The sequence below is a fragment of the Harpia harpyja genome, chromosome 19, assembly GCF_026419915.1.
Source record: "Harpia harpyja isolate bHarHar1 chromosome 19, bHarHar1 primary haplotype, whole genome shotgun sequence".
Taxonomy (NCBI): domain Eukaryota; kingdom Metazoa; phylum Chordata; class Aves; order Accipitriformes; family Accipitridae; genus Harpia; species Harpia harpyja.
In genome coordinates, this window is record NC_068958.1 from 7,384,885 (window position 1) to 7,410,325 (window position 25,441).

The following is a 25,441-nucleotide window of genomic DNA, read 5'->3' on the forward strand; positions in this document are numbered from 1 at the left end:
CACCAGCCCTTGCCCAGGCTCTGCTCTCCCGGGGGGGCCGGGGCCCCGTTTAAATGACACCCACGGGAGAGGGGATCCCCTTGAGGAACAGCATAAAAGTTTATTGTATGTAAGAACCAAACCCATGAGATATGTACACGTATTTACAAGACGAAATGAATGAACCTAATTATTTACAACAAGAACCGTCCTTCACAAGTCTGTACATCGAGGAGTGATTGTGAAAATGTATTTACAAGCGGGATCCAGCGGCCATGGGCAAGACGGAGATGGAAAAGAAACAAAACCGAAGGGCAAGGTGAGGGGCACTGTGTAGTCATGAACCTCAGTGGGGCTGGACGGTGGACACCGGTGCTGGCCTGCCCAGACACCGTCCCCATTCCTTGGGCTGGCGCTGCAGACCCGGGGCCTGTCGTGGCCCAGGGAGGTGAACAGTAGATGGGAAGTGGCTGCTTTTCCTCCTCTTTGTCTCAAAATTGCTGATCTGTGCCCCAGCGCCTTTCTGGGCCATATCTTCTCTTCCTGGTGCCGAGTGCCTGGCCCCATCCCTTACCCCACAGCTGCCGGGGGTGGGGGGGGTGGCAGGCTGGGAGCTGGGGGGGTCTCCCAGCACCCAGGGGGGGTTACAGCTCACTGAAGCGCACTGCTGGCTCCAGCTTGTGGGACAGGGCGGTGAGGACCTTGTTGAACTTCTCGTAGCGCTCGGCCTGGCTGCTCTCGGCCCCACGGCTCCCCCACAGCAGCCGCAGCTGGAACTCAGTGCTGAAGACCTCCAGCAGCTCCGCTCTGCCCTGGAAACCTGGAGAGAGGGAGAGTCAGTTTCCTGGGATGGGATGGGGACCCTGTGCCCGTGGGATGCTCCGTCTGGTGCTGGGCTGGAGCCGCACACTGGGGAGGGAAAGGGGCTCTACCATCCCCATCGCTTACCCTGCAGCTTCACCTCAGCATTGGTGTGGTAGAGCCCACCGTGGTGGGCCACCATCCGTGCTGCCTCCAGGTGGGCCATGACCACCTCCACGCCATTGTCTGTGGTCTCCCAAGGCTCAGGACTGTCCGTGAGAGCTTCATCCCGCTCCAGGAGAGTCACAAGGGGCATGATGTGGGGAAAGGTGGTGTTGGTCAGCGGTGGCCCTTCTGTGGAGAGAGACACCCTGAAGACCCCACACAGCCCCGTGCCCCTGCGTCCCCGTCCCCATCTGCCCCGGCCCCATGGACCGCCGGCATGGCCACACAGCCCTGTGAAGCCGCACTGCCACCGTACTTCTGGGAGAGGCTTTAAGGCTCAGCTGTAGCACAGCAGCGGCTGTGGCTCTGCGATCGCTGTGCCTGGGGCCATCGCCTCGTTCAACACCAGCTCCTCCCAGCCCAGCTCTCTGGTTGTGCTGCGAGGGGAACACTGCTGTCCCTGCTTGGGCTGCATTCACGTTTCCCCGGGGCTGCGATGGGGAGCAGGTTTGCAGAGCCCAGAGCGCTGGGTGTTGGAGAGACATGGCTTTTCATCTTCCCCAACTGGCCGCCCTGTCCCCTCAGCTTGGCACGCACTGCCGTGTGAGCGCAAGGGTTTGGCTCGGCCGAGTTGTGTTTGTGCCCAGTCGCTGGTTTTATTTAGTTATGAAATGCTTCCTTGGGTGCTGGGGCTGTTCAGCAGCCAGAGGGGAAGCGTCTGGCACTGGCTGGCAGAGGGTCAGAACTTTCAAACACACTCCCTTCCAGCAAGGCCATGCCTGGACAAAGCAGGAAGGAGCAGGCACGCCAGAGAAGGTGAGTTGCTCCTGTTACCTTTCCCTTCGTTCAGGCTCTTCAGGAATGGCTTGAGCTTCTTCTCATAGAGGATCGCGCCCTCTGTGTGCCGCTGCCGCAACACCATCCAGGTCTGCTCCAGCCGGGCAATCTGAAAGTAGATGGGGCAGATGGAGGGTGCTGGGGGCAGCACAGCCCCCGAGAACCGAGCTCCAGGCTCACAGGGTGCTCCCAGGGGCGCACAGCCTGGCGCCAGAGCCCTGGCCCCGGCCTTGCACACAGCAGTGCCTGCTGCTCCCCAAAACAGCCTCCTCCACCAATGCTCACAGCCAGAGACGGCATGTCCCTGGCACTGAGGCTGGGTTCAGGATTTCTCCCCCCTCCCCATGCCCCAGGACAGCAGCTTCCCTGCGTTGCAGTGGCCTTGAAGATGAGACACAGGGAGGGGGCAGCCGTTCCACCTCCTTTGTGCAGGCAGGAAGCAAGACTTCCCAGCTGGGCTTGATTTAAAATTGAATTTTAATCTCCTTTCATCTTCCAAAGGGAGCAGTGTGGCCCGGAGACGCTGCTGCCACAGCCTTGAGACTGATTTGTATTGTACCGGAGGGCAGATTCATTTCCTCCCAGGAACACAGCCCAGCACAAAACAAAAAGCCCAACCACCGAAAAACAATCGGATCCCGGCGGGACTAGGCTGTCTGCTCCGCAGAGGGGACGGCTCTTCCCCTTTCCTGCTTACATCCCAGCGGATGTGGCCCCACGCCTCCTACCCTGGGCATTTTCGCCCTTCTCCCACCCCAATGGGTGTTGGATCCTGCAGGACACGGGGAGAGGGATGTGTTTTGGGCGAGGGGGCTGAGCCCAGGCCACGAGGACAAAGGGAGCATCCCTGTACCTGTGTCATTTCCAGAGCGTTCATCACAGCAGCAAAACTGAACATGTTCCCCATGGTACTCTTCAGCTCGGCGGCCAGCTGGATGGTTTTGTGGAGCAGGGCCGCCCGCTCCTCCATGCTGCCTGTGCAGCCTAGGATGTCCACGGCGATCATGATGGACATAGTGTGAAACCTGCCACGGGGCAAGACGCAGAGCAGGGTCAGTGGCGGGGGAGGGCTGGGGATCAGTCCGGGGCTTGGCCAGGGCTCCTCCACCCCAGGGAGGTGCAGTGGACCCCTCCACCCCGTGCCAAGCTGGGGACACCCCAGGGGAGCTGGGCTGTGCCGTGCAGGGGAGCCTGGTGGGCTTGCCTCTGCTGTGGCGTGCCGTACCGTTCCAGCAGGTCGAGGCGGAGCTGGTGGCCGTGGGGCAGGGTGAGCAGCTCCATGCCGGAGCTCACCCCCATGAGCCGCTGCATCTCCACCGTCACACCCAATATCCGGGCAACCTGGTAAGAAAGGTGAGAGCTGATTAGACCTTTGTTAATTGAGGAGAGGCTGAAGCGTCCTCAGGCAGCCTCTTGCCCCAGCCCAGCCTCTGCCTGCCCCAGCTGAAAGAGCGTGGTAGAGCCCAGCAGGGATGCTCCAATGCTCAGGGTGCCCCAATGCTCAGGGGTGCTCCGATCCCCTGCCAACCCAGAGAGATCAGAGGGCAGCGGTGCCCATCCCTCCTGCCTGGCCCTGGCCGTACCAGGCAGTCCACTTTGGTGATGTGTTTGGCCAGTGTCTTCACATCCACCTCTGCCAGCAGCTCTTTGACCTTCTTGAGCACGGCCATCTCCAGGGGTTTGTTCTCCATGGGGATAAGCAGGGACTGGAAGGCCGCCGGGTTGAAGGAGGAGGTTGTCTCCATGGTGGGGGGCACAAAGCCCATGAAGTCCAGCTCTCCTTTCAGCCTCTGCCCTGCTTCTGCTTCCCCAGAGCCATTCTCCACAGTCCCTCTCTGTCCTTCCTCCACCTTTAGCCTCTCCATGTAGCTCTTTGTTGACAGCTGCTTGGTGTCATGAGCTGGCCGGTCTCTGCTGATGGGTGAGGTGGGGTGGAGCTGGCAGTAATGCCCCGTGTCCGGGTCGCTGTAGCTGTTCACAGAGGGAGAGGGGGAGGCACGGGCGTACCCGTGGCAGGGAGTCGAGTGGGTGCTGTGGGCAGGGTCTGGCAGAGGTTTGCTGTTGTTCCCCGGGCACAGCTGGGGCTCACTGGACCTTCTTATGACAGGAGAGGCTGGGGCAATCCCGGCTGCTTGGCAGGCATGAGGCTTTAACCGTGTAACTGTAGGGAGCAGAGAAGACCCTGTTATCAGAGCCTGGAGACACGCACATGCATAGGGACCATGGATGCAGCAGCCCAGGGACACGGAGCTCAAGGAAAGCCCTGCTGCCCGACGGGACTCGGCTGGTCCCAGGACAGCTGCACAATGATGCAGCTGAGGACTGGCTGAGGTCCCATCCTCAGCTCAAGCCCTCCATCAGGACAGTTTTCTTTGCTGTGCAAAGAGCTGGATGGAGTTTCGCTAGCAGAGTGATGCAGGGGCTTGCCTTTACGGCCAGCTCCATCCCCGTCCCCGGGTCCCTGCATCACACTCATGCCAAGCCCAGCCTGACCCACATCCCCAGTGGGATGGAGGGGTGATGCTTACCTGTGCTGTAGGCAGGTGACACTGGGTTCTCGGAGATGGGGGACATCGGGGAGTGCAGGTCTTGGATCTGGTCCACGCTGACGGCACAGTTGCGAATGATGTCTCTGTGGTGGGGCAGGGACACGCTGGGGAGGGGGCAGATGGGGCAGGTTAGTCCCTGCAAACAGGGCCTGGGCAAGGGCAGAGGGGCTGGGATGAGGGTTTGCTGCCCCATCACCTCCCTTTGGGTCATGGCCTCCTTCCACAACTACCCATAATGAGCTGAACCTGTAATGAGCTCAGCTGGAGCAATGAGCTGGCAGTCCCTGCAGGCAGCTGGGAGCAGAAAGGTCAGTACCTATATAAAAGCAGAGACAGCCCTGTCTGTGGGGAGTTTGGTCATTTGGGGCAGGGTAGAGGGATGTTTTGAGGCTCGGCTCGGCTCGGCTCGGCTCGGCTCAAGGGTGCTGTGGGGAAGTGGCTCTGGCAAAGAAGTCATAGGGGATAGTTTTCTATGGTTACAAGGTGGTATCTGATGCTGGGTGTAGTTACTCTTTTTCCACTTGAGAGCTGTGTCGGGATGGTTAGGTGAGCTGTTGTTCTGACCTAAAGCTTACGAGAGGTGAAAAGTGCCTGGAAGCTGGACTTGGAGCCCAGCAGGCGCCTGATGGAGGCAGTGAGATGCTGGGACTGGTGAGCTGCATAGTAAGCAAAGAGGTCTTGGGCTGGTGGGGCAGCAGTTGTGGCCTCATGCAAACACTGTGTGTCAATGGTATTGTAAAAGATGCTGTGTCTGGGGGAGCTGAGTGCAGGGAGGGTTGCAAGGAGGCATGGCAGGTAATTCACTGCCTTCCCAGCCACGGGTGAGGGCTGGGCTGCTGTGATACATATTTGGTCTTGAGTGCTGTGCCTCTGCAGTGGGAGGAGGATGGGAGAGCAGTGGTGGTGATAAGGGGTTTGGGGAAAATGTGAGTGGTCAGGAAAGACTGATGGACCTGGGCTGCTCTTCTGGAAACACATATGCTCTCCTGGAAGTCCGAGTGTTTTCCTTTTCCCTGCCGTAACAGTTGGTTGCCTGTTTTCTGCTGTGCCTTCTCACCCTGCCCTTGGGCTGAGAAGGTTGGGGCGGTGAGAAAGCAGCTTGGTTCAATGACAGGCTGTGTCCCCCTGGGGAGGCAGGAGTAGATGTGTCCCCCATCAGCTGCTGCATGTGAGGATGTATATGTGGCTCTGCCTTCCCTGCCAGGCTCTGGGCAGCTCAGGGCTGCCAAAAGCAAGCCGTGCAAAGGAAGTCTCTTTCTCCACCTCCAGAGAAGCCCAACTGCTCCAAGATTTATGTGAGCAGATCAGCCACACAGAGGCTGTGATCTGGGGGCTGTGCAGACCCCCATCAGCACAGCTCCATTGGTCTCCTGCCCATCAGGCTTTCAGCTCTGCTTGGTAACTCCTTGCAAATGCTCCAGCTGAACAGAAAGGGCCCTAAAAGTGCCGTTCAAAAACAAATAATCAAATGTCCTCTTGGTGGCTGGTACTGGCTCTCCCTGTGCATCTGCCTGGGAAAGCTTGGCTCCTCAGCTCTGACAAGCCCTGACATGCTGGTAATCCTGGACTAGGTGATCATAAAACACTCTCTGGCTTCTGGCCTGCAATGTTAAAGTCATGTCTGCTTGCTGGGTGTCTGCTGCGGTAGCTCAGTGTGGCTGGCACCCAGCCTGAGAGAAAACCTGAGTTCCAGCTTGGTGCTGGTTCCTCCCCCCATTCCTTTGCCAGTCTCTCTCCACACCTCAGCAGGGACAGTTTCCATCCCCAAGCCCAAACCCCTGTGGGACCAAGTGTGGCCAGGCCTCTTTCCCAGGGGCTGGTCCTCTGACCAGCTGAGCCAGGATGAGACTGCTTACCTGGTCGGGCACCCCTCAGCCCTGGTGATCTTGTCTGCTGTCAGGCCATCCGTCATGGTGATGCTCCTCCTCTTGATGTGCCCCCCTTTCTGGGTGGCAGGGCTGTGGGGTCCCCCATGCTTCCCGTTGGCCAGCCCATAGCTGGCTTCCAGGTAGCGCAGGGGGAAGGTGCGGTTGATGGGGCAGTAGACGATGGCTCCGCTCTGCTCAGAGATGGCCTTGCGGTTGCCCACATAGAAGCGGACGAGGGCGGGCACATTGTCAAAACTCTCCTGCTCAAAGAGGTACTGGATGCGGGTATGGCCCTCACCGGACTTGACCGTCACCTTGTTGATCTTGAAGTGGAGGGGCTCATTGCGCCAGCGGCACGTCAGCACATAGTCACCCAGGCTGGTGAGTGAGTCACGGATGAGGAAGTCACCGTTCCTCTGCACGAGGCTCTCTGACACCTGGCAGGGGACAGGGCAGCAGCTCAGGCATAGCCACACTGGATGGACCAGGGGGCCTGGGTGGATGCTCCACTGGGGTGTTATCTGCAGCATTGCCTTGTTTCCCTTGCCCTTGGCTCTGAGCTGCAGGAGGGCGTTTTCTGTGACAAAACCAGGCAGCTCAGAGCTAACGAAGCCCTTGCCCAGAGGCTTCCCAGGACAGGCTGGTGGTTCTGTGTGGCTTTGGGTGCTCTCCCTGAGCAGCCCAAGCAAAGGGTGCCCAGAGCCACCCACCTTCCCCTCCTCACCTCCCGGGGGATGCGGCCGTGGTACCAAGCATGGCTGCGCAGGTCGGTGCTGCTCAGCTTCAGCTCCTCTTCCAGCTCCTTGTGAAGCTTCTCTGGTGATGAGTCGAGGATGTATTTCTCCTTGGAGAACTGTACAGGGGAGGAGAAGGTGTCAGCCGGTGCAGCAGTGCAGGGCCTGGGGAGGGAAGGGCTGAACCTGGGATGGGCTGGCAGGGTCCCCATGTAAGGACTGTGGGACCCTCCATGGCATGGGCACTGGTGATGCCACCCACTGGGAGCAGACCTGTTCCTGGGTGTGTGTGAGGATTGCTGCTTGTGGCAAAGGATGCAGGTGGGGTAACGTGCCTGTTGATGGTCAGGTCCTGCCATCAGGAGCACTTGGAGGGTCTCCTGGTGGCATGTCCACATCATGCCTGACCATCCTGTCCCTGGTGTGCTGCCCGTCTGCCCCAGCTCAGAGCTGAGTGTTGTTGGGCAGGAGAAAACCTGCCCCAGCTCCCTCTCAAACATCTCCAGGGCTGAACCACCACAGGAAGCACTCTTCCAGGAGGAAACCTGCATTATTCCTCCTCCTTGAAACCTCCACCACAGTCCTCCTCCAAAGGGTTAACTTGCTGTGTTTAGCCTGATGGTGGCATGAATAGTAATGACAAATGCAAAGGGAACCTTCTGCATCAAAATTAGCTTTTACCGGCACTGGTGCACCTGAGCCTGGAGGATGCAATCTGCCCCCTCCCTTCCCCTCGGAGAGATAAGGGATGGCGTCATGTCTCCTGCTGGATGGAGCCGGCTGCGCTCCCTGCCTGCTGCTTGGCCAGCATTCCCAGAGGGTAGCTGAGGATGCTGAGCTGCTGGCATGGTGAAGCCGGTGCTTGTTTGGGGAGGCAAGCACAGGCTCAGGGTTCCTATGTGCTCCACATGCGAGGCCGGTTCCCCTAGTCAGTGCGGCGGCTTTGAGATGAGTCCTGCTGTGGTGCCAACACTAGTGCCTTGGCAGCGCTGCATGGTGGAGCAGGGCCTGGGAGCCAGGACTCCTGGGTTCCCCCCACATCCCAGATGTGTGCTGTCCTGCAAGGGGGACATGTGTGCCACTGCCATGGACAAGGGAGCTTGGATGAAGCTACCAGGGTGTCCTGTTCCACCGCTCCCGTGAGTGAGGGTGGCTCGGTGGCCTGGCCCCACCTCTGGTGGCAGTGCTGGTGTCAGGAGGCACTGCAGGCTGGCCCAGCTCCTTGGCGCTTGTTAGGGCAGGATGCTGCTGGCATCTCAGAGGACAAGCACAGGCTTGAAACTCTACTGACACCGCTCTGGCACTGCTGGAGGAGCAGGCTGGCACTTATGGCTGGCTTTGCACAGCAGCTGATTCCCCAGAGCATTGGGGGCTGCAGCCCCATGCCAATGCACTGGGGACCTGCCTTGGAGCTGACCCCTTTGCCCAGCACCTCATCCCCTGTGTCCCATATCAATTCCTGCTGCTCCTCTAGCAGTCGTGAGCAGGGGAAAGCATAGAGCACTGCGCTGCTCTCCTGCCTTGTACCCACTGCTCTCAGGGTGCTCCTGGGATCCCACCAAGTCCCTCAGCAGGAGCCTGACCTCAGGACCCCCTCCTTCCCAGGGGAGATGCTCCATCCCCCGTGGTAGCTGCATTCATTAGCTAAGCCAGGCAGCGATGCTGTTCTGGGGACCCTGCTCCAGCCCGGGGAGGTGGAAGGAAGCTGTGAAGGGCCTGTGTGATGGACTGTGCTCTGCAAGGCTTGCCCTCACTAGCCTGGACCTGCCCCTGACCCTCCCTTCCCAACTCCTATCGAGTCAAAAGGTGCTGGGACAGTGGAAGCAGCCTGTGAAAACAGTACAGACTAAACTCAGACTTGCTCATCCGACTGTGTTTACTCTCCCCATGAGAGAGACCCGCTCGCTGTAGCTGCAGGGACCTGAGCCAGGAGATGCGTGGGTTGTCCCCTCTTGACCGAGAGTTGCAGGGAGCTGAGTGCTCACTGCTGCTCTGGGGCCCTTGTGGAGACAAAGGCACCTGGTGCCACTGAACCCTATTAAAAATAAATGGTAGCTGGTGGATGCTGCTGAGGTCCGGCTGCCTCCCGGGGGGCTGAGGCCGAGCAGATGCCGTTTCCATGACAACCCATCCACTGCCACTGAGCAGACCTGACTCGGCTGAGCAGCAGCAGGGGACCCTCGGCTGCAGCACCCTCCCTGTGGCAATCTCACCCCAAACTCTGGGGTAGGGAGGGACCCCCCTGGGAGCCTCTCCTGTCTGCGCAGGCTAAAGCTGTCGGAGCTATGCTGGGAGCGGTTTGGAGCCGGCGCTCCTCTGCCACCCCTGGAGCGGGGATTAGCGCCTGTTCTGCTCAGCATTGTACATCTGGGTTTTCCCCAAATCCTCCCCATGCAAATGCGCAGGATAACAAACAAACCCAGCTGAGCAGTGCCCAGCGTCTCCAAGCCTGGATTTGGGCAGCAGCCGGCTGGCATCCATGCCAGGAGCCAGGTGCTAAGCTAGCAGGAGAGAACAGGAGGTTTGGGAAAGGCAAGGGAGGTTTTGTATCTTGCAGATGGGGGAGGCAGGCCAGTCATGAGTGGAGAGTGCCATGAGCATCCTTCTCCAGCCATGTGGAGGGCACTGTCCCTTTGGCTCCTCAGCTGGGCAATGAGATCCCATCTGATTTGCATGGCCCCCAAAAAGCCACTGCTTGGAGTGACTGTGTGGCTACGATAGCCGGGGAGGCAGCAGGAGACTGATCATGGGGATCCCTTTTCCTTGATGTGATTCTGGGAACTGGTCCTCATTGTGTGTCTCTCACACTCTTCCAACATGCACTAGTTGCTGCCAAAATCTCCTGGCTGCTCCTCTCTCCCTGTGGGAGCTGGGCTCGCTGCAAGCCCTTGGTGCAAAAGACCCACGTGCTGTGGAGGGACATGCTTCCTCCAGCCCCCGAGCCCTTCAGCAGCGTTTGACTTTCCTCCGCTCTGCTTGGTAGACTGTCTCGGAGGAGACCGGCTCACAGGCTGCCAGCTGGCCAGGTGCCGAGGCGCGGGTGCTGGCGAGGCACAGCATGGCAAGGCGGTGCAGGCCAGCCGAGCGCTGTCAGGAGCGTGTAAGCGGATGTCTGAGCACCGCGCTGAAAAGGGCACTGCTTGGCACTCTCGGCTGCGCCAAGAGGACATCAAAAGATGTACGGCCCGACATGAGGTCTTGCATACTAGTGGGTTGGGTGTGGGGAAAAGCCCTGACTTCCACTAGCACCTAGCTCAAGTACGTGGTGCTGGCCTCCTGCAGGGAGAGCCCCAAGGCCTCTTCCAGCGGTTCTCTGAACCAGCCGCACCAGACAAACCAGCTCAGGAACTGCCAGAGACGATGCCAAGCTCTGCTTGAGGAATCCCAACCAGCAGCCAAGCTGGCTTGGCTGGAGAAAGGAGAGCTCCTCCATCACGTTCAGCGCCCTGATGGGCTGTTTCACAGTCCCGGGGCTGGGGAATCCTCTGGTGCTGCATGCAACGGGGGCAGCCCCCATGAGGGGACAATTCCTGGGGCTCTCCATCCCTGCCCACTTCCCTGACTCTCCCTGCTGCTTTCTTGGGGGAGGAAGTGCCTCCTGTCCCAGCCAAGGAGCAAGGACTGGAACTGGCAGTGGAAGGGCAAGAGCTGGGGGGATGGAGCGTGCTGACAGCTGTGGTACATGTAAAATGGTGAATGTTGCTCTGCCTGGTGTAAGGAGAGTTTCAAAGGCTGGCGTTTGGCTTTCTCTCCTTGCAAAGGTAATCTTATGAAACAGGAATGATTTGCAGCCTGCTTTCCTGCTCTCCCCCTCCCAGATCTGGAGGAGTCGCAGCTGAAGATGAAGTCAGCTTGGAGAGCAAGGTGTACTCACACCCCACCCCGCTCCTCTGCCGATAACATCTGACTAACCTCGGGGCACCGAGCGCATCTGCTCTCCCTCCTGCTCTCGTGCTGCCCGCCTGTGCTGGGACCTTTGCTAGGGAAATCCCAGCCCCTTCTGGAGTTTTCCACCCCTGCTCTGGCTGCTGGAGCAGCTGTGGGGCCTGGGAAGCAGAACTGGGAGGAAATGGAGTAACAAGCCATTGGGAGCAGGTGTATAGGGAAAGCCCCAGAATCGCATGTGAGGTCTTCTCTGCTTCCTCAGTCCTGGCAATGGGCTAGTTCAGTGAAGTATTTCAGAGCAAACATCCTTGCTGAGAGACAGTCAGCACCACAGCAAACCCAAGAACTGGTCTGCATGCCTGCCCAGTGCAGGACTGTTGCGCTCACCAGTCCAACTGCCAGGTACCACCCAAGAACACTTAGTCCATCCTGCATGACCACAAAAAGAAAATCCCACCAGAAACAACCCTCAAGTTGTTAAGGGCTTGCTCTTAGTCTGCAGGCCCTGCTGTGAGCCAGTCCATCCTACTGAACTTGATATCCATGTGGAAAATAAATCATTTGTTCCTCTGTCCTGTCTCACAGTGGCTCTGGGCATCTAAATGGCCTCTGAGAAGGCACCACCTCATCTGTCCACCCCATGGGTGACTGAAGGTATCTCTTGGGTATGCCACATCTCCATTAGTCCCCACTGAAGGCAGACCTTGACTCAAGATCTTTGTCCCGGCATTCAAAGCCCTTCCTAGGACTGGTCCTGGCCACCCACAGGGTCTCCTCTCCCCTTGTCTGTGTTCCTTTGTGGCAGCTCTGGAGCAATTATGTCTGGCTGGCAGGGGTGGGGTGCAGCTGGGGTTGATGGCCGGGAACATCTGGGTGCTCTAAGGTGGGACAAGTGCCCCAGGTTGGGCGGTGGGTTGGTGGAGTGCACTGCTACCGCTGTCCTGGGGGAGCGGGTCTCCAGTGCAGTGACGGGATGTGTGTATACACACATTTCCATCCATCTATATATTACTTATCTCACTCCAAGACGGCAGCAGCGGCTGCTGCTGCATCCCTTTTCGGAGCTGCTATTGGCCAGAAATGATGTCAGTGCTTCCCAGGCTGGGTGCACTGCCATTGGCGGTGAGCAGGGATGCGGCTGTCAGCTGGAAGCGCTCCAGTCATTCATGGGGACTTCAGTGTGTGTTTGCTGGGCACGCTTGGACACAAATAGATGGTGAAAGATCTGGCAGAGCCAGGTGAGCACTTAGGGCTTCACTTTTAACTCTTTCTGGGGTCGGGATGGAGCGCCCTCCATCCCCTCTTGCATCCCTGCATGAGAGCCAGACGCCCACCTGTCTCTCCCTTGTTCTGGCAGCAGCTTGCTGAAAGCACCCCTCGCCCCCTGCGATTGTGCAGCCCAAGGGCTGCTGCGCTAGGGCACATCCCCCTGTATTGCTCAGTGGCCTTTGGACAACCGGGAGAAGCTCTTCTGCTTTTCTCTCTTCACCCCCACTAGCAATCAAAATCCCTGGCTTTGCACTGAGATCAGCCGCAATCATGACAAGACTTGAAATGCTGCTTCTGGGCTCTGTCTTACCCAGCATAATCTCTAAAGCTCAGCACCTACCTCACTCAGCAGGAGTATTGAATAAGACTGCCAGCTCTTTTGGCTGCCGGCTCCCTTCTAACTTGCAGTATGCTACAGCTCTTGCTTCAGACCAGAGCCTGCTTGGCTCTTGCAATCCTAAACACCTTTGCTCTCTTAACTCAGAGTAAATGAGGGAACCAATTCCTAGCGCCGTGCCCCTCCTGTGCAAATGCCATAGTCCAAAAATAGGACACCTAGACTCGTGCCCAGACAGTGGTGGTGCTGGAAGCACCACAGGACAGGTGACAGATGGATCCCAGCTTTCTCCCACCAGTCAAACCTGTGCAGTGCAGCACATACATGGAGACACAGGCCAAGAAACTGTGCGTTCGTCTGGGCTCAGTCTCTCCTCTGTGCTCAGTGATGCTCCCAGCACATGCCATCTTTTGGGGGAAGCTAAACGCTTCCCTGCATGAGGTCTGCTGCAGGAGAGGGCTCCCTTCAGAGACTTGTGCTGCCTGTCAAAAGTGCCGGTCTGGGGGCATCCGGCAGCCTTGGCTCTGTGGCCCTGGCTGCAGAGGAGGCTCAGCTCTGCCCCACGACCTGGTGCTTGGCTCATCTCACACTTGCTACCTCCTTGACGAACGCAGGCAGGCACGCTGCCCGCACCCAGCCCTGCCAGCTCCCTGCTGAGCGGGGCAGCGCTGGGGGCAGCGGGGCTCCCCGGTGGGACCCCGGCGAGGCCGCCGCCCCCTCGCACCCGCTCTCCGGCGCTGCAGCCCGGGGGCCGGAGCTGCCTCACGGCCGGTGCGGGGCCGGGGGTCGACCCGTGCCCTCGGCGCTCTCCCTCCCACCGTACCCCCGCCGCCTTCCCCACGCCTGCGGGCGCACGGAGCCGCTGCCCGGCGGCACCCGCGGGGGTCTCTGCGCGGGGCAGCCGGGCCGTCGCCGGGTCCCCCCGCCGCCCCCGCTCACCTGGACCTGCATGAAGGAGCCGCGGTAAAAGCAGCAGGCGGCGGCCGACAGGGCGCTCCAGAGGCTGCACCGCTCCGTCATGGCGCGGCGCGCCCGGCCGGGGCTGCCCGGGCCCGGCCCGGGCTGCACCGCCGCTGCCGCCGCCGCCGCCGGGCTTCAATTTCAGCCGCTTCCCCGATTACCTCATCCCTTGTCGGCAGCGGGGGGCGGTGCCGGCGCGGCAGCTCCTCCCCGGCCCGCCCCGCGGGGCCGCCCGCCCCGCCACCGCGGACCCCGGGGGAACCGGCACCCCCGGCACTCCCGCGTCGCGAAGGGAACCGTCACCCCTGAGAGGATCAGGCACCCCTGAGGGGAACCGGCTCCTCTGAGGGGACCTGGCACCCCTGAGAGGATCAGGGACCTCTGAGGGGAACCGGCTCCTCTGAAGGGAACCGGCACCCCTGAGAGGATCAGGCACCCCTGAGGGGAACCGGCTCCTCTGAAGGGAACCGGCACCCCGGCTGCCTGCGCCCTGAGGGGAACCGGCACCTATGAGGAGAACCAGCTCCTCTGAGGGGACCTGGCACCCCTGAGGGGAGCCAGCACCCATGAGGAGAACCAGCTGCTCTGAGGGGACCTGGCACCCCTGAGGGGCACCGGCACCCATGAGGAGAACCAGCTGCTCTGAGGGGACCTGGCACCCCTGAGGGGCACCGGCACCCCTGAGGGGAACCGCCTCCTCTGAAGGGAACCAGCACCCCGGCTGCCTGCGCCCTGAGGGGAACCGGCACCCATGAGGAGAACCTGCTCCTCTGAGGGGATCAGGCACCCCTGAGGGGAACCGGCACCCCTGAAGGGAACCAGCAACCCCGGCTGCCTGCTCCCTGAGAGAAACTGGCTCTTGTGAGAGGATCAGGCACCGCTGAGGGGACACAGCACCCCTTATCTCCCCATCCCAAATCCACCTGCTCTCCCCAGCGGCGCACATGAGTCAGGGACAGCCTCTTACCCTCTCGCCCACTCCCCGTCTTCCTTCACCCCCACCCTGGTGACGCCTTTCGGGGGGAGACACCGGTGCCTGCCTCGCACGGCGGGGAGCCAGCTGCCTGCTTCCCGCGTAGGCCGTCTCCGAGTTGCGTTTAATTAAGGCTCCACTTCGGTTTAATTAAGGCCACAGTTTCACGTATGGGATGCGCGAGGCAGCGCTGATGAATCAAAGATTGCTCCAGCCCCGACTCTCAAAAAAAAAAAAAACCAGACCCAAATCCCTGCCTGAACCCACTGCCGGCACCCTGCCCTGTGCACAGGGACGGGCAGGGGCTCCCCCAGCACCCGGCGGTGAGCTCTGCACCTGCTTGCCCGTACCCAGCTGGTCTCCCTCCAGGTCTGTCCCACACCAGCATGGCCTGGATTTGGCCATGCTTTGGTAACAGGGGGCTTTACACTCCCATCTGCAAAGTGCGTCCTGGCCTAAAGACCCCCATGCCTCCCAGCACACCCCTGCCCAAGGAGATGCTGTGAGCTCGGAGACGTATTCCTGCTGCCACCAACTGTAGAACCCTGCAGCTTCCCTGCTAATTAATTCAAACAAGCCCCTCACATCCCCGGGCAGGGAGGCAGCAGCCAGGGCTGATGAGATACAGGTCCCCCGAGTGGCTCCTCCACACAGAACAAAGAGATCTCAGAGGCGCTCGCCGGGCCCGCGCTCTGCCCCTGGTTTTGCCGGGGAGAAAGGAGACGGGAGAGCAGTGTGGGTTTGTAGCAGGACAGGTCTGAGGTGTGGGGGGCAGCACGCAGCCTGCGGCAAGGGAACATGGGGTGGTGGGTGTGCACGGATCCCGTGGGTGACTGCAGCCCTGCCAGGATGGGAAGGGAGCATGGGCTCTCCTCCTCTCCTCTTGCATGGGGCTGAGGGACAGAGCAGATGGCAGCACACAGGGAGATGCTGCTCCAAAAGGATCCGACGGTGAATCATCCTCCTGCCAAGGCTTCTCCCCAGTGACGGGCTCCGTGGTTTCCCTCTGAGGCTCTCGCCGAGGGAGCAAGCGGGAGCCTCATGGGGTGATACCCCCAGCTGTGCCTGTGCTGCCCCTCCACAGGGGGAAGCTGAAAACCTCTGACTGAGCTCTCATGGAGACGCACGACAGGTTTACCGGCTGCTGCTCTCCCAAAGAGTAATGCCGTTCTGCAGCTCTGTCACCTGTGCAAAGGCCAAAGCTAGGCTGGCTGGGAGGTTAGCAAAAGGAGCTGGGCTTGCAGATCCCCCAGGCAGCTTGGAAACACCAACCCTTAGGCTATTATTAAAGAACGTTAATTACCAAGTGCTTATTGATCCCGGCCTTCCGACCCTCCTTAGCTCCTGGTTGCACTTCTAATCATGGCAGGCTTGGTGATGGGAGAGCTGGCCCTGGCCAGTTTGTGGCTGAAGCTCAAGGGCTGATGTTTGGCAGTTCTTTGGTGCATGTCTGGACACAGACCTGCCTGTGAGCCATTGCTCATTAGGACTTTGCAGCGCATCCTCTTCCTCCTCCTGACTCTCTCCTTCACCAGCTCTTTTCTTCCTGTCTTTCCTCTGCTTGCCTCTGCAGTGGTGTTTCCCTGCTGCTCCTTTCCCTCCTGGCCGCAAAGCCAGGACCTATTCCAGTGGCGGGTCCCAGCCCTGTCCCACCTTGTTCCCAAGAGATCCCAGGCACAGCAGCCAGCAGCCACCTTTCCACTCTGCATCCTGCAGGCCCTGGGGCCGAACACTGCTGGGTGCTGAGCACCCTGCAGCTGCACGGGCTCCCAGCCAGGCACAGTGCCTGCAATCAGCTGGAGTGCCCCCATCATCCCGGTCACTCACAATCCAGATAATTACTTATTTGACTAAAATAGCTGCTGTCACTGCAGCCATCAGTTGCTTCCTTGACCAAAGGGAAGTGGTGTATAAATCACAGCCCACGGGCTGTGTCTGGACACCACGATGATGGGTGAGAAATAAAGGCCGGATAGCTTGGGTCTGTGATCTGCCTGGAGAGTAGGGAATTCTCCTGGCTCACCAAAAAGAACTCGATCCCAAAGGCAAAGCCATACCCATTGTTCCACACCTGTCTATTAACTCATGAGCCATAAAATGTGCCCGTCTCTGGGTCCACATGCTGACAGTGCAAGGGAAAACACCCCAAACCATCCAGCTCTGCCACTCACCACCTTGTCCTCGCAGGACTTGCCTGCATGAGCCGGAGCTTTCCTGTGCGTCCCAAGGTGCCCCATGACAGGGCGCTACCCTACGAGCCTCGACGCTCCCATCAGTCTTGTTGCTCTGGCACATGTCCCACTTCCAGCCCTGTGAGCTCCCGCTCTGCCAGTCCCGCACATGTCCCACTTCCAGCCCTGTGAGCTCCCGCTCTGCCAGTCCCACATAGCTAAAGGAAGAGGAGAGGAGGGACATCCGACCCGGGGGATCACTCTGTTACAGGTCAAAAAGCTGCATCCGACCCCACTGCCCAGAGGCATGCAGGGTCCTCGTTAGCCCCAAGGCTGGACCTGGAGGGGGCTGACCTCCATTAGGAGGAGCAGATGAGCTCAGGGTCCAGCCAGCTCTCTCCTGAGCCTGCCGGTTGGTGCCACCACAGGGGGTTCCCACATTTCCATGTCTGGCTACAGTCACCATCAAGAGCCCCAAGTCCAAAAGACAAAGGTTCAGGGCTCTGTACTAATGACACCACCCAAGCCGGGCACTTCAAGTCACTTCTCAACAACCATGTCTGCCCAGCGGCATCACAACCCCATCGGGCAACCGGTCAGGAGGCTCCAGCCCTTCTCAAACAAACTCCCAAAGACCATCGCATGGTTTTCAGTGCTCCATCCCCAAACCACACAGCATCCCTGCCACCGTTCCTCTGCGCCTGCCCGGCTCCCAACGTGCCAGCAGCCTCCTGCAAAAGGGCCCGCTCTCCTCTGGAGCCAGGCGCCTCGCTAATGAATTTCTGGCCAGACATGAAGAGTCCTCAGGAATGTTAATAGTTTGCTGGAGGATAAGCAAGAGATTTGGAGAGATTTACACCAACTTTCATGTGACAGCTACGAAGTGGCTCAAACCCTTCCGTTTCTTTATGTGGGGGCGGAGAGAGGAGGCTGCCCCTGCATCTGCGGCATTCGCAAGTGACAGGGAACACGAAACGCAGGCAGCTCCTGTGGGAGCAGCATCGGGGGGACCACGTAGGGCTTGTGTCTCCTCTGTCTCCCCTGGCCTCGCCGTTTCTGGCAGGGAATTTCTTCCATGGCCAAACAGAGAGCCCAGAGGAGGTGGTGGGGTGTTGGGTGCAGAGCTGAGCACCCTGCTGGTGTAGGACCCGGCCAGCCCCGGGGCCACCATCCCCCCTCCACCGCTGGCACCCGCCCGGGGCAGGCTGCAATCACGCTCAGCACCTTACCTTCACATATTCGCTGCCAGACTCCAGGCCATCATGGTGGCTAGAAGGAAGGGGAAAAATAAAAATAGATAACTAAAGGGCGGTAAGTCATGACAGTCTGGTCAAAGGCGGTGGTGGCACAGCCGGGGGGAGCGGGGTTCTGTGCCCCTTGCCTTGCCATGGGGCCAAGAGCACAGCCACGGTTTTGGGAGAGGTTCCCAGGGCCCCAGCACTGTTCCTGCCTGCTCCGTGCCCACTCTTGGCACAGGGCTTAGCCTCCCTAATGCGATCAGGGAAGAATGAGGCCTTTTTAGAGGATGTCTCCCCAAATCGGCTTGGGAGCGTGTGAGCTGAGCTAGGGAGACCCAGCGGCCAGGCTGGGGTCCCCACAGGTCATGGTACTGGGGGGTGCATGCCAAGGTGGGGGGCCCTGTGCCCTGTTCCCCGGCAGAGCGGTGTTCCCAGTAGGCAGCTGTTGGGACACACCACCCAGACAAGCATTTCTGACTGTTTCTCTATGGCCTCATGCAACCCCGCAGAAATCAAACTTCTACTGAAGCCAGGGGTGAACTGCGATGTCCTGGCTGAGACTGCAAGATTTGCCCTCCCAGCATACAGGCAATAGAAACTCCCATTCTCCTTGGTGACACGTTCACTCTTAGCCCTACTGACAACAAACCCAACAATCCTGAGACGCAGCTGATCTGGCAGCTTCTTTGCCATCATTTCATGGGGGATGCAGATGGCCCCTGCTCTTTCCTGAGCATGTAGCAATGCTGCTACTGCTTTTTGTGCTCTTGTAGGTCAAGGTATGTGTCTGTATGGATGAGTCCAAGGGGAACGACAGTGAGTTCAAAGGGAGAGAGGCTGTAACAGCCTGAGCTGGGATGCACTATTCTGAGGTCTCGCCTTTCAGAATAAAATACAAAAATCCAGACTTCTTTAACCAGAACCCAGTACCTGTTGCCTCCCCAGTGCCAAGCTTCAGCATGGACATCCCACTGCATGCCGAGGTCGCCTGCCTGAGCACAGGGCGGCAGCAAAGGCCCTGGGATGGCAGGCTGCCAGCACCAGGGCAGGCAGCTGCAACTAAGGAATAACCAAATCGGAGGGCGTCACAGACTCGGGATGTCCCTTCCTCACCAGGAGCCGCCTCGCTCCACCTAGTGCCTACAGTCACGGCCGGACCCCTGCTTTTTACTGGGAGCTGCTGGGGGTCCTGCACACAAACCCCTCCTGGGAGCCGCACCGGTGGCATCCCTGGGGAGCCAAATTCCTCCTCTGTGGGCTCCCTCCAGGTTGGAGATGGTGGCTCAGAAATCAGTCACCCAAAAGGAAGCAGGGATGGCAGAGGCGACCGCTGCCAGATGTTGCCCCACTGGACATCCCACATGGCATTACAGTGTGTCCTGCCAGGATCAGCATGAGCCCCTCAGGGTGTCCAGCCCTGCAGCGAGCAACCCACACTCCTCCAAGCCCACGCTGCTGAAACTGCATCCCCCGCGGTCCAGCTCGGAAGGGGAAAAGGGGCTGGAAATCAAGCCCACACTTTTTGGGGGTGAAAAAAATAGAGGAGCATTTGGGAGAGGGGAGGGACACAGACTCCCCCGGGCAGCTGGGGGCTGCCTGCCTGCCCCCGTGCTGCCTCTCCAGCCTGTTTGCCTTTCACACGGCCACAGAGAGCTGCCTGGTGCTGCGAGAGCCGTGAGAAAAACCGGCAGCAGGACGGGGGGCCTCTGGGCAGGAAATTGGGAGCATGGGAGCAGCTGGGAGACGCTGCGAGGGCCCGGGCAGGGGAGGCCCCCGTGCCGGGGAAGGGCAGCAGCTGGGGCCGGGGAGGGGCTGGGCACCGCAGCCCCCCTGGTTCTGCACATTCCTGGAGGAAACAGCATTTTTGGGGGCAGCCGAGCGCCTGGGAGAAATTCCAGGGCTGCCTTTGGAGCTCGGCCGTGGCTGAGCCGCTGGGACCCGGCGGCACTAGGGAGTGGGGTTTCGGCAGGGTAGCTGCTCCTTTTGGGCTCAGGAAGGTATCACGGTGACTTGCAAACATGCCAAGCTCTGGGCTGGATGCTGGGGACAGGCCAGGGTGATCGTGTGGGTCCTGCCCCAGTTTGGAGCCCAGGCTCTGCTCGTCTTCGCACACTCGTGCAGGCTGCGCCCCAGGGGAACCAAGTTGGGGCACCTCGTGCCTCAGTTTCCCCCTCTGCAGAGCGGCCTCCTTCGAGGTTTTGGCTGGCAGTGCTGCCATAGGGGTCTGCCGGCAGCTGCAGGCAGCGCCCTGCCTGTGCCCCGCGCGAAGCGGCATTTCCCGTGCCTCACGCACGGCCGCGCGCAGAGGGAAGTCGAGTCACGTCCGCTCTACGACCTGCCTGCGGGTCATCTCCCGTTAGTCACCGTGTCCCTGCCCGAGTCACGGCCACCGCCTCACTCTGAGCAGCTCCACAGGCTGGGTGCTGCTCCCTGTCCCACAGCAGTGCAATTCCCCCCCCCTTGAGGGCTTGATCCTGCAGGGAGGATCCCTGGCAAAGCCGTCCTATGCATGGGTATCCTCAGCCTGTCCTGCCTCGAGGTCTGTCCTCACCAGGGATGCTCCAGGGGCGGGCAAGCGAAAATGTGCCCCAGGGCCATGCTTGTGTTCCATCCCCGATGCCGCTTTTGGTCCCTCTGCATGGGCGCGCCCTGTGCTGGGCAGCCGGCCCTGGCCCCTGCCATGGCCTAGTGGGAACAGACTGTCCCCATCCCCAGGGATGTCCCTGCGCAGGAGGAAGGGCTGGGGCGCGGCACTATCCCGGTCCTGCTTCCGCCCTCCCGCCCCACAGCAGGGCCCGGCCGTGGGGACGTCTCTGGCAGATGGCTGCTCCCCAAGCTGGGGGCTGTGGCAGGGGCTCCAAGTAGAGCGTGGAGGGGCAGAAATGCCCCTGATGCCAAATCCTGCTCTGGTCGCTCTTGTGCCTCAGTTTCCCTGGCAAACAGTGTGGCAACGCCCATCACCAGGGCAGCCCCAGATGATGCAAAAGAGCATTTCACCCTTGATTTTTGGGGACCCAAGTCCCCACTCCCCAGAGCCAAGACACCCGGGTGACCCACACACATTCCCCTGCTGCTTGGCTCCCAGCTGCGCTGGCCTGGGACCTAAGTCATTTCTGGGGGACAGAGGGTCTGGGCGAGCCCCGCGCACCCTCTGCAGGGACCCTCTGCCACTGCTGGGGTTCTGTGCTCACCGGATGATGTGGCAGTGCCACCGGCCCCGAGCCCCCGAGCCTCCAGACCCTCGAGCCAGCCACAGCCCCCGAGCTTCTCTGCCCTGGCGCTGGGTCTGATTGCGGTTTCGGCAGCCACAGCCGATATGCTCGCTCTTTCCATGAGCAAATTCTGCCACGGGCCCGGGGCCTCGGCGGCCGAGCGGCGGCTCTGGCAGCATCTGCGTCGAGGCTTTGTGCCTGTCCCAAGCAAAGCCCCTTCCCATCCTCTCCCTCCCCATCCCTTCTGCCGTGCTGGGGTGCGAGGGGTGGCTGGGGGGCTGGGACCCCTTACCTGCCCTGTCCCAGGATGGGAAACCTCCTGCCCACCGCTGTCATCGGCCCTGCGTGATTCGGCAAGCACCTCTGCTCCGGGACGGGGAGAAGCTCTCCCAGGCACTCTCCTGCCTTGCACTGAGCGTTGGGACTTTGGGGCGCGCAAGGCGGTGGCAGACCCTCCTCCTTCCCGTCCCAGCCCTCCTCCGGCCCTCCCTTCACGCCCGGCAGGAATGTGTGGCCGGCACAGCCTGACTCCCACTGCCGGCACGAATTCCTCCTCCTCATCCCGCTCCTGGGGCCACCCGGACTTCCCAACTGCTCAGCACCGAGGCGAGAAGCCCCCATACCAGGGGCGGCACGGGGGGAACAGAGGCATCAGGGGCCACCCAAGTGGAGAGAGAGGAGAGCTGGGCCAGGGAAGGGGTGGTATGATGGGACCTTGTTTTGGGGAGAAATTTGGAGTCAGCGCCTCCACCCGTGTCCCCAGTCCCATGCACACTGCTGGGCTGGGGATGCATTTGGCCTCTTGTGCTCAGATGCCCAGGTGATGGGCAGGCGCTTAAAAATCCCTCTTGTTGATTCTCAGGTCAACCCCCCCCCAAAATCCAACCCTCATCTGAGAGGGCTGAGCCCCCAGATTCCCCCCCGGGGGGGGGGTTGTGCCTGGAGGGGTGGGTGTTGTGCCCAGAATGGGGGTTTGTGCCCAGAGTGTGGGATTTACTGGCAGTTGATGGAAATGGGGACGGGATGGCTGGTTTTGGGAATTGCCCCTCTACCTTGAGAGAGGCAGTGCTGCTCGGGGAGGGGGAGAAGGATGGAGGAGGTGGAAAAGAGGAGAGCGAGAGGTGGAGGGGGCCAGGACAGTGCAGGTCTGAGCTCTCTGCGGCGTGTCCCGGCGCTGGAATGGAGCTGCCGGCAGGACAAAGGGATGCTGGGGCTGAGCAGGGCCACGAGATGTTTCCACCCTGTCTGGAAACGGGAGGGAGCAGAAATCCCACAGGAAACCTCGCTCCCATGGAGCCACTGACCTGGCCATGGTATGGAGCGCTCCAGCCATGCCGTCCCGCCAGCCAGGTGCATCCCACTGGCACTGTGGGTGATGGGGGGGGGGGCACTGCAGGGACCCCGCCGTGTCCCAGCCCCCTCCCCTTGCCCTGGGGGGACAGAACGGGGGTCCCAGCAGAAGGTAGAGCAAACTCAATGGGGCCGTACCTGTCTGGGGAGCTCTCACTGGGGTGCTCTTGCCCCTTTTCCAGCAGATCCCCATTGGTGGTCTTCGCTCCCACTGCTGTGTCAGGGCTCGGGGTTTGGCTGGGTTTTGCGGCCAGGCTGGAGCTTGCTGTGTCTGTCCTGGGGCAGGAGACGTTCCCCATGGGCTCCTGGTCTGTCCTGGCCATCGCTGGCCCTGGGGTGTCCACAGGCTGAGCCACTTCCTCCTCCTGCTCCACTTGCCCAGCAGCTGAGGGTGAGTCCGTGCCTGGGTCAGGGGTGCCAGACATCTTGGGGGACTCAGGGCTGCGGAGCGGGGCTGTCCGGGGGGTTTTGTCGCTGGGGATCCCTTTCTCCCGGCAGCTCTGGCTACTCTTGGCTTTGCCCAGGCTCTTCCCTGCCTTGCCCAGGTTCAGCCTGGGCATGGTGCCCATGTGGCTGTACATGTCTGACGATCGGGCGTAGGGGCCGGGGCTCTTCGGCATGGTGTTGAGATCATCCTGGGTGCCATCGAAGGGCTCCTCCAGGAAGCCATGAGGAGGAGGGACACCCGGCCCCAGGCTCTCGGGAGAGCTGGGGGCCACGGGCACGCGCCGGAGGGTGAAGGAGCGGGGGATGCTGCTCAGGCTCCCGAAGCCTTTGAACTTGAAAAATTCTGGCAAGGAGAGAGGAGAGACGAGTGTGGGGTTACTGCTGGCACAGCGTTATGGTGGGGGGTCCCGGGGCCCCTGGTCCCAGGTTGGGGTGGACATGGGGCACTGTTCTGCGGTGTTAGCCCCGCTACACCCCGCATCTCCAGTCCCAGCTCGGCATGATGTCCCTGTGGCCTGGGGTGTATGGGAGGCTGCTTGGAGCATCTCTGCTGGGACCCTGGGAGGTCTGTCCTGGTCCCTTGGAGAGCAAACGTCCCCTGTGCCCTGGCAAATCTAGCGGCTGTGTTTCCCCACTGCAGTCGTAGGGGTGGAGGAAGTAACACCTGACCCTGGTGAGCAGGCAATGCCAGAAATTATTTCAAATCTCTTCCTCCCGCCCTCCGCCTCCCTGCTTCCCCTAGGGGACTCTGGGCAGGGCTGGCAGCTGTGCCCAACCCCGTAGCCTCAGGGCGGCCCCATGGGCTGTACCCCTCTCCCTCTCTTGGATGAAAGCATGGGACACACCGCATGTCCCCAGGGGATGGGGGTCCTGGCCACGTGTGACGTGCCCACCTGTGCACATGCATTGCCAGCACAGTGGAGCAGGAACCAACCATCAGCGCGGGACTCGGCGGCACTTGCGTGGCAGCATCGGCTGCGGGCAGGAGATAACTTCTCCGCTTCCTCGGCCGAGCGCTCAGCCCCTCACAGCCTCCCTGCAGCTCCCAGCTGCCACCTGCAAGTGCTGAGCACAAAGTGTTCGCCGGAGAAGTATTTATAACCCTGGCGGGCGGCTTTGCATTTCACACCTCGGCCTCAGCTCTGCGTGCTGCTGCGGTGCAACCCCAGGCCAGTGCTGGTGCTAGCATGAGGATGGCGGCACGCAGGGCGAAGCAGGCTGTGGCTGCAGCTCTGCAGGGCAGCGTTTTACTGCTGGAGCCTGGGCGTTCTGGGTCCCTCTGGGGGTTTTGCAATGTTTACCCTGCTGCGGGGCTCTGCAGAGCCTCTTCCCCTCCGGGCACAGCAAATTTGCTAAGGCAGGAAGCAGCATGCTGTGGCAGTGCTGTGCGAGGAGCTGGGTGTTCGGGGGGCTGCTCAGCTGTTGGACTCCCACCTCCTGCCACCATCCATGGGCTCTACAAGGCATCCCCACAGCCAGACGGGGCAAAGGGCCATGCAAGGGGCTGCAGCAGCCCAAAAGCCCTTCTACATGGCAAAAACCTTGTGACCTGGACATTGTTAAAGGCAAAACTGCTTTGGGTTATACATCCCCTCAGGGTCCGAGCATCCTCCACTCCCAACCGGGTGGGAAAGGCAACACCGGGGACTTTCCCCATCTCCTGGCTCTCCACCACAAAGGAAAATCCCAGCTGGGATGGGGCTGTGGGTTTTGCCAGTGGAGGGGTCCCTGGGGAGTGGAGGGACCGGCCCCCCTCCGGCACCGGCATCGCGGCAGGAATGCAGAGAGCAGCAGCAAAGGCTGACTTCTGCGCAGCCCAGCGCTGGGAAGTGGGGTGAAGGCCACTGCAGCCGCCTCCCGGGGCCCTGGGGGAAACCCGAGGTCTGTGAGAAAGAGCAGAGCTCACTCCCGCTGGGTACCACACACTTCCTCTGAGAGCAGCCAGTGGGAATCTGCTCCCAGGCTCCCACCCTGGCTTCTCCGTGTCACCCCCATCCCTGTGCTGTGAGAGCACCCTGGGGTGGGGGGCCTGGCCACTCCCAGACCCCGGCACTGGCTTGCACCCCCAGCCGAGCACCTTGAAGGATGTGATTTGGGGAGTGAGGACCCCCAAACCCTGTTGTGCATCCCCCTGGGCTCATCCCGGCACCCAGTGCAAGGCTGGGCTGCAGCAGACTGGTCCCAGTCCCAGCACCCAGCTCTCAAGTCAACAGCACCTGGGCTCTCCCCCAGCTCTGGGGATGGAAACCCCCGAGCCCCAACGAGCTTTCTAACAAGAACAGAGCCTGTCTTGGCTCCAAATGTCCCTGGGTGGGGGTGTCCCAGGGAGCATGTGAGCACACACCACACTCACACTCACATTCACACTCACACACCCACACTCACACATTCACACTCACACTCACTGTCACGCATCCCCCCTCCCAGCCAGGCTGTCCAGGTGAGCATCCCATCGCCTGCCCACCACGTCCCACGACCACTTACTGAACTTCTTGAAGCCCCCTCGTTTCTGGCCCTCAGCCATGGCTGCGCCGGTCAGAGGCCGCGGGGACCGAGAGGGACAAGTTTATAACTGTGAAGCCCTTCCCTGCCCGCTCCTCCCTTCCTGCCCCCCTGCCCCCACAGTCACTCATCGCTTGCTTGCGTTTCCTCCCCAGTGCTGTCAT

General features: G+C 60.7%; 1 protein-coding gene across 3 annotated transcripts; it reads right to left on the reverse strand.

Annotated features, from left to right (window-relative positions):
- Positions 1-78: 78 nt before the first annotated feature.
- On the reverse strand, positions 79-25,379 carry SH2D3C (SH2 domain containing 3C). 3 transcript variants are annotated; one of them, XM_052814835.1, is made up of 12 exons: positions 25,260-25,379; positions 22,467-23,118; positions 17,758-17,797; positions 6,924-7,052; positions 6,188-6,636; positions 4,311-4,435; positions 3,366-3,943; positions 3,008-3,123; positions 2,636-2,807; positions 1,780-1,891; positions 928-1,134; positions 79-799 (listed from the first exon to the last, which is right to left on the reverse strand). In XM_052814835.1, the coding sequence occupies exons 1-12, from the start codon at positions 25,297-25,299 to the stop codon at positions 624-626; spliced, it is 2,796 nt and encodes a 931-aa protein (XP_052670795.1). In that variant the 5' UTR covers positions 25,300-25,379; the 3' UTR covers positions 79-623. The 3 variants fall into 3 exon arrangements, with proteins under 3 accessions (XP_052670795.1, XP_052670796.1, XP_052670797.1); XM_052814836.1 differs by lacking the exons at positions 22,467-23,118; positions 25,260-25,379 and adding an exon at positions 21,271-21,554; XM_052814837.1 differs by lacking the exons at positions 17,758-17,797; positions 22,467-23,118; positions 25,260-25,379 and adding an exon at positions 13,364-13,535.
- Between the last annotated feature and the right edge of the window lie 62 nt (positions 25,380-25,441).

Excerpts from the sequence above, each read along its gene's own strand:
- SH2D3C (XM_052814835.1), bottom strand. The coding sequence starts at position 25,299 with ATGGCTGAGGGCCAGAAACGAGGGGGCTTCAAGAAGTTCA. Across the intron at positions 6,637-6,923 it reads ACGGCCGCATCCCCCGGGAG|GTGTCAGAGAGCCTCGTGCA; the intron begins GTGAGGAGGGGA and ends GTCCCCTGCCAG. Across the intron at positions 3,944-4,310 it reads GTCACCTGCCTACAGCACAG|TTACACGGTTAAAGCCTCAT; the intron begins GTAAGCATCACC and ends TGCTCCCTACAG.